We start from the raw sequence: 7,108 nt of genomic DNA, 5'->3' as shown, positions 1-7,108 counted from the left end.
TAAGATCTTGTGTTCATGAATAAAAGTTAAAGCTCACATTTACCATTCTACACCTAATGCAAGAATATACTAAAATTAAGAAAGAACATTGTTTCATGCCAAGTATAACAGGAATATCTTTGAACAATATGACAATTTTCACTATTAAGGTTTGTTCATTAATAAATTTGTCTAAATCATTATATTAGACTCATTTAATTCATGATTTGATAGCCCAATTCATAATTGATAAGTTTGATTAAGTTAAGACAACTTTTTACTTCTGGATTCTCAAATAAAAAAACTTTTTTTTTGCCTTGGACAATTTGGTAGACCTTTTTTTATAAATTATATTTATTATCATACTTGTTTTTCATCCTGAAGTGGTTAGAGTCGTAATATAGTTTGACTATCATGATTTAATTCGTTATGTAGACTAAGATTCTCCCTGCAGTTAATGTATTTTTTATTTTCACTTAAGTAATTTTTTTTCCTTAAGCAAAAGTGTAAAAAAACACTAAGTACATGGTACAGTTAGTGTCAAAAAATGAGAAAATCTTAATATTGAGGATAAGCAAAATATAATTATGGGACAATTAAATGCACTTGATACTTTTCGGTTTATATGAAGATAAAGTATACTCCATTGTGTATATATAGGTGAACAATTAGGCCAACAAAATAGCCAAAGCCATAAAAGATTGTAAAGTTTAAAACCTAGTTATGATTTTCTCATATTTGAGATACCTCAATGTTTTTCTTCTCTTCCTCATTGGTTGTAATTTTCTTGCTCGAGGAAGTACTAGTGGAGAAATAAGCTATGATCAAAATTACGCAGTCATATATGGTGGAAGTCATTTTGTACCCTTAAATCAAGGAAAAGAAATTCAACTCATATTGGACAACACTTCAGGTAATAATGTGTCATGTTCATTGTATTTCTTCATCAACTTTTACTCTACAAATTAAGGCATCTAGTTCTCGACTTTTAAATCCCGTTTATTTATGGGTTTCTTTTGCCATAACTAAAAATAAACATGTTATTTATTTAACAGCATATGCTTGTTGCATGTATAAAAAGCAATATATCTATATATATATATATAAAAGTAAGGTGACAAAGATTCAAGCCTTACATATGAAAGGATTCTCCACTGAGAGAACTAAACTATCAAACTATGGATATTCATAACCTGAGCATAATTACCCGTTAGAAAAGACATGTATAATCTAAACTAAAATGATAAAAAAAAAAAACATATTTACTCATTTATTATAATGTTAATACTTATTTTTGAATATAAATATTGTAAGATTAAATTTCAACAATTAAACTTAATAAATCTAACTTAAAACATATTTAAAATTTGGAAATGACATCACAGTTAAAAAATATTTACTTTATTGATTTTCTTGAAGTTAACACTAATTACATTTATATTTTATCTTAATTATATATATATATATATATATATATATATATATATATATATTTGCTACTACAATTAAATTTGGGGCAGCTAATTAGAAAGTTGCATATTGGTAAATTAATTACTTGACATCATATAACATATATAGCTTTTCTTTTTCAAATTTAAACTTTATTTTATTTGAATAATTAGGAGCTGGCTTTGGATCCAAGATGAAGTACGGCTCTGGATACTTCCACATGAGGATGAAAGTACCAGGTGGAGATACTACAGGAGTTGCCACAGCTTACTATGTGAGATTTTGACTTTGAATTTATAATCAAGAAAAAAACTCATCCATAGAGAATATTTTTTCAATATTATTTACTTTGGTGCAGTTGACTTCACATGGAAATAAGCATAATGAGTTAGACTTTGAATTTATGGGCGATACAGAAGGGATGCCATATAAATTACAGACCAATATATTTATAGATGATATTGGAGACAGAGAACAAAGAATTCACCTTTGGTTTGATCCTATAGCAGATATTCACGACTACGTAATTCTTTGGAACCAACATCAAATTGTGTAAGATATAGATGTGTCCTGTGACTTTTGACATGGTTCTCTTTGTACTATAAAGATAAAATTATAGTATCGTTTAACATTTATTCAATAGCTGTATCATCTGCTTAATTGGGTCACATATAAATCTTATGTAGGACCAGCCCTATGCTAAATAATAATATTGGCCTTCATTTTGACCTCCCATTTTTTTCAAGATATTTTTTAAAAATATTTTGAAAAATTCATAATTACTTAGTAAATAATAATATTCTCTTACTATGAGTAATTAAATATTTTACTTAAGTCACTAAATATTTGTTTATGAATGAAAGTTAACCATAAAAATTAACGGAGCTTCTATTGATTTCTCGTTTTCATATTTAGTTAGTTGAACCATGAAATGGACCAAACCCCTAAAATCAACAAAAGATGATTTTGTTAGTTGAAAACAACTTTTAATGACTTTATATTAGGGAATACATATTAATTTATTTCTATAACCATGAGATTTCATTATCTAATCAAATATTTTCTTGGCAGATTTTATGTCGACAATATTCCCATTAGGATTTACAAGAACAAAACCAATATTGGAGTTCCCTACCCATCAAAGCCTATGAAAATAGAAGCAACTTTGTGGCATGGAGAGTGGGCAATTGAAGGAAAGCGTAAAACCAATTGGAGTTATGCACCATTCAAAGCAAACTATCAAGGATTTGGTGTTAGCGGCTGTGAAGTTCAAAGCTTAAATGATCAACATTGTGTTTCTGATAGCTATTGGTGGAATGGCGAAAAGTTCTGGCAATTGGATTCTGTCCAACAAAAGCAATATGAAAGTGTAAATCAAAAGTATATAGTTTATGATTATTGTACTGATAGGAGAAAGCATCCTACAACTCCCCTGGACTGCACACTGAATTAGAATAAAATTAGAAGCTCTACAATAATGTCTAGGATATAAATATGATTTCTTGATAAATATATTTAGTGCTATGTATTGTTTACTGAAATTTGAATTGTGAAATCATTTCCAAGTTTGTTTACAAATTTTAAATTTTGCATGAAGTTGACTAGAATAGTCTAAAACAAGTTAAACAGAGTTTATTGGACAATATTACGAAATTAATTTTCTTGTTGAATTTAAGAAGGTTTTAAGTTATTCATTCAATCCATTTGTACCAAACCAAATTCACCTATCAACTGAAATTCTAACTCAAGAAATCCCAAGTTCTTTCACTTAAATAATATTAATTTATGTTTATTTTCTTGATAAGTGGATGTAATGTGATAGCGTTAGAGTACTCCTTGTACTCCCATACTAAATTTTTGCTTATAATTTTTTTTATTAGGTTTTTATTACCCTTTAAAAGTAATTTTGAAAATGACTCTCAAGTTATAAACAACTTTGTGGCCATTAAGAAATATGATAATAATTACACACCATTATCAATTGTCATGATATTTTAGTCAATAAAAAATTAGCTTTACTTAAGATTTGTGTCAAATACATAAAAGATTATATAACTAATAATTTATTAACATGATCACAAGCTTAAGTGCGTAAATGTTGTAGATACACATCTTAACAAATTATTGGTCTATCAATATAACTTCATCCATTTTTTTAATTAAAGTTGTCATCCTTTCAACTTTTGAATTTCTACGCGAATATCCATACCTTGTGTAAGAGAATACCAGTGATTTAATGGATTTAGTATCTTGATTTTACTCTTGCACAAGAATAACCAGTATATTTCATTCTTCCTGATTTTACTCTTGCCAAACAAGTTGTTATGAGAATGACTTGCACAATAATAAGAAGAACAGTAAGTTCAGGTACTTGGCACAATTGTGCTTCCATTTGAAAAAAAAGAATACAAAGCATTAATGTTAATGTTTTCAACATAAGGCTTTTAAACATAAATAAATTAAAAAATAAGATATTATACATATCGGTTAAAACCTGTTTACAAAAATATCTTGATATCTTGATTTCATATTATTTGGGATAAAGAAAATTTTCTAAGTTAAAAATCATCTCGAAGGAAACTACATTTCAACAAGTTTTGAGGGTCAAGAAGGAGGTAAAGATAAACCTGAACATAAGAGAATATTGGAAGATCTTTAGTTTTAATTAAAAGGAACACATTTCGAGCTATTTTTAGAGATTTTTGTCACATTGTTGATTTTTCTCTAAACTGCTTGAAAGACAAGAAAATATTCTAAGACCACAAAACTAAAGGCTTTTTCGAGGAGTTTTGAGGAGTTTTTAAGTCCCTGACACCCAAAATTGCTCGAAAAACAGGACTAACAGGAAAATATTCTAAGTCCACAAAAAACTGATGGCTTTTCGAGGAATATTTGATGAGTTTCCAAGTACTTGACACCCAAAACTGCTCGAAAAGCAGGAAGTGGTAAGAAAATATTCTAAGTCCACAAGCTTGGCTGAGCTCCAGATTTCCTCCAGAATTGCTCGAAAAACAGAAATGAGCAAAAAAAATGTTCTAAGTCCACAAGACCAAAACAGACTCTCAAAACTCCAGAATGGCTCGAAAAGAGAATTCAAGAAGAAACTATTCCAAGGCCATAACATTAAAAGAGTTTCCTAGGTTTCTCTCAGAAATACTCGAAAGATAGGAGTATTGAAAAATCCAAAAGTGGTTACCAGTAGTTATCAACATTCACCACTACGCAAAGGAGATCATGGGCGATAGCGGTTACAGCCCCAACAAACAGCACGATCACAAGCAATCGTGGATAGTGAGCATCAACAGTTGAAGGCAGTTACTAAGAAGTGTCCGCAAAAGGAGGAAAACAATGGTGATCTTCATGTCTATAAATACTACAAAGCATTATTTCACAAAGGACGACTTTTTGCACCTAGACACTGCACCTAAACACTCTGAGACGCTGAAACCCTGCACCGCGCCAGACACCAGCTACAAGGAGACCCACGGTGGCCGTTGTTCGCCGTTGTGAGGAGTCGTACGTTTACATTCCAGCACCTTTACATTCCCGCATTTACCTTTCTGCATTTTAATTTCAGCGCTTGTTGCTTGTATCTTTGTACACTGTTTGTTTCCTGTTTACTACATTTTTGTAAAAGCATCTACGTTTGATTTAATTCTGCACATTTATTATTCACTATTCTTGCTTAATACTCTTTTACGCTGTTAATTTGAGCATCACGTTAACAACACACTTAAAAGAACCCAAAGAGGACCTAAATCCAGTCCTCAGATTGATCTTTGGATTATTTGTTTATAACTGTCATTTTTCACCGTAAACAAATTGGCACGCCCGGTGGGACATATTGTGTGTTTTGAATGATTGATTGCTTTGTTGCATGATATTACGTAACAGACATTGTATTATGGCTAATAGAGGAAGAAATAGTGATTCTAGTTCTGGGAATGGCAATTCCAGAAGTGATGGTAGTGATACTAACCCAGAAAATGTAAGCGGCAGTACTACTACTGCCGCACAACCCACACCAACGACGGCGTTACCTACGCCGTCATCTCCCATAGTTAGCCAATTTATGGTTACTATGCCGCCAACTAATCCCAGCATAAACCCTGGCCCAAGGCCAAGGCTGGGTGATCACCCATTTGGCTTACCTCCCGTGTGTATGCCTCCTATCTTTGGAGTATCAACCTACTCCAACCCTGTGGTGACAACCGTGTCACCCCAGAGTCACACCATTCCACCAGGAATGGGTGTACTCCATACTATTCCACCGGGAATGGGTACGATTGGTGGAGTACCTGAAACGTAATTTGCGTTTGGAGCTTTGAGTGGGGATTCACTTCCTACTAGCTCGTTTTCGAATGTTGCCTTACATTACATGAGGCAACAAATGGATGAAAACAATCACGAGATGGTCAATATGCTGACTCATCAAATGACCACTGTGTTGAATCCCATAGTGGAAACGACTAATACCAGCTATCAAATTTTGGCTGAACAAATGCGTCGAATTGCTGAAGTTTTTGGGGCACCTCGAGTCCCTATAAGGCAAGGGCAAAATGTTGCCTAAACATCTAATCAAGATGCTACAAATCTTGGTCGAAATGGTCAAATTTTCGAGCAAAATAGACCAAATTTTGGTCCAAATCTTCCGAGACAAAATGAGCGAAATTTTCAGGTAGACCAACCCCTAGTTTTTGCTCGAAATCCAAATGCTCCATTTGAGCAAATTGGTCGAAATCTCGACCAAAACCTTCTGAGACAAAATGAGGGTGATTTCCATGGAAATCAACCCTTTATTATTGCTCGAAATCAGGATGCTGATGAAATACTTGAGCAAGTTAGGCAAAATAATGTGGGGGGGCATCAAATTCAATATCCAAACAACCCGAATCCTCAAAATATTGCCAATGTAGTCGAACAAGTCCTGAATCAACATGGGTTCGACGTAGGGTATGCTAATAGACCCTACTTTGTCTCAGCATTCTCTGAGGCAATTTTGCAGGCTGAACTGCCTCGGGGCTGGAAAGTCCCAAAATTCACTAAATTTGCCGGAGATTCCGGTGAATCTACAGTAGAACATATAACTAGATACGCCATAGAATGTGGAGATTTAGCTCGAAATGAAGATTTAAAGTTAAAGTACTTTCCTAGTTCTTTGACTAAGGGGGCCTTTACCTGGTTCACAACCTTACCCCCGAATTCAATTCATAATTGGAATCAATTAGAAAGAAGGTTTCATGAACAATTCTTTCGTGGTGAAGCGAAAGTTAGCTTAATGGATCTGGTTAATATAAAAAGAATACATCATGAATCCATTGATGATTATCTAAGTAGATTTTGACAAATGAGGTCGAGATGTTTTACTCAAATTCCAGAATATGAACTAGTCCAAATGGCTATAGGCGGATTAGAGTACTCGATTAGAAAGAAATTGATTAATCAGCAGTTAAGAGACATGTCGCAGTTAGCGACGAGAGTGAGGCAAATCGAGCAACTTAAGGCTGAAAAATTTGTCCCTAAGAAAATAGAGAAATTTCCTCGAAAAGACAAAGTGGCTTACATAGGTCTCGCTGAAGGAGAAATAGGAAGCGAGAATGATCTCGATGAAAAAGATGTCGATTTAGGGGTAAATGAGGTAAATGTAGCTGAATTAAAACCAGGACCCCTTTATGTTTGC

The 7,108-nt window shown here is 33.0% G+C and overlaps 2 protein-coding genes across 2 annotated transcripts; both read left to right on the top strand.

Annotated features, from left to right (window-relative positions):
* The first annotated feature begins 702 nt into the window (after positions 1–702).
* Positions 703–2,881, top strand: LOC113850752 (xyloglucan endotransglucosylase/hydrolase protein 2-like). Its single transcript, XM_027481299.1, has 4 exons — positions 703–892; positions 1,602–1,702; positions 1,787–1,980; positions 2,500–2,881. The coding sequence occupies exons 1-4, from the start codon at positions 703–705 to the stop codon at positions 2,879–2,881; spliced, it is 867 nt and encodes a 288-aa protein (XP_027337100.1).
* Positions 2,882–5,839: 2,958 nt separating this feature from the next.
* Positions 5,840–6,772, top strand: LOC113850751. Its single transcript, XM_027481298.1, has 2 exons — positions 5,840–5,989; positions 6,107–6,772. The coding sequence occupies exons 1-2, from the start codon at positions 5,840–5,842 to the stop codon at positions 6,770–6,772; spliced, it is 816 nt and encodes a 271-aa protein (XP_027337099.1).
* Positions 6,773–7,108: the final 336 nt, after the last annotated feature.

This window comes from Abrus precatorius, unplaced genomic scaffold (genome assembly GCF_003935025.1).
Source record: "Abrus precatorius isolate BTA unplaced genomic scaffold, Abrus_2018 Scaffold9, whole genome shotgun sequence".
In the NCBI taxonomy this organism is placed as follows: Eukaryota; Viridiplantae; Streptophyta; class Magnoliopsida; order Fabales; family Fabaceae; genus Abrus; species Abrus precatorius.
Note: the sequence above shows the minus strand (reverse complement) of the source record. Positions and strands in the feature narration are given on the sequence as shown.

Bases quoted from the DNA above. Each gene is read 5' to 3' on its own strand.
- LOC113850752 (XM_027481299.1), top strand. From the start codon at position 703: ATGATTTTCTCATATTTGAGATACCTCAATGTTTTTCTTCTCTTCCTC. The intron at 893-1,601 runs GTAATAATGTGT...TTGAATAATTAG, and splicing joins CATATTGGACAACACTTCAG to GAGCTGGCTTTGGATCCAAG. The intron at 1,981-2,499 runs GTAAGATATAGA...TTTTCTTGGCAG, and splicing joins TGGAACCAACATCAAATTGT to ATTTTATGTCGACAATATTC.
- LOC113850751 (XM_027481298.1), top strand. From the start codon at position 5,840: ATGGTCAATATGCTGACTCATCAAATGACCACTGTGTTGAATCCCATA. The intron at 5,990-6,106 runs GTTGCCTAAACA...CGAAATTTTCAG, and splicing joins CTATAAGGCAAGGGCAAAAT to GTAGACCAACCCCTAGTTTT.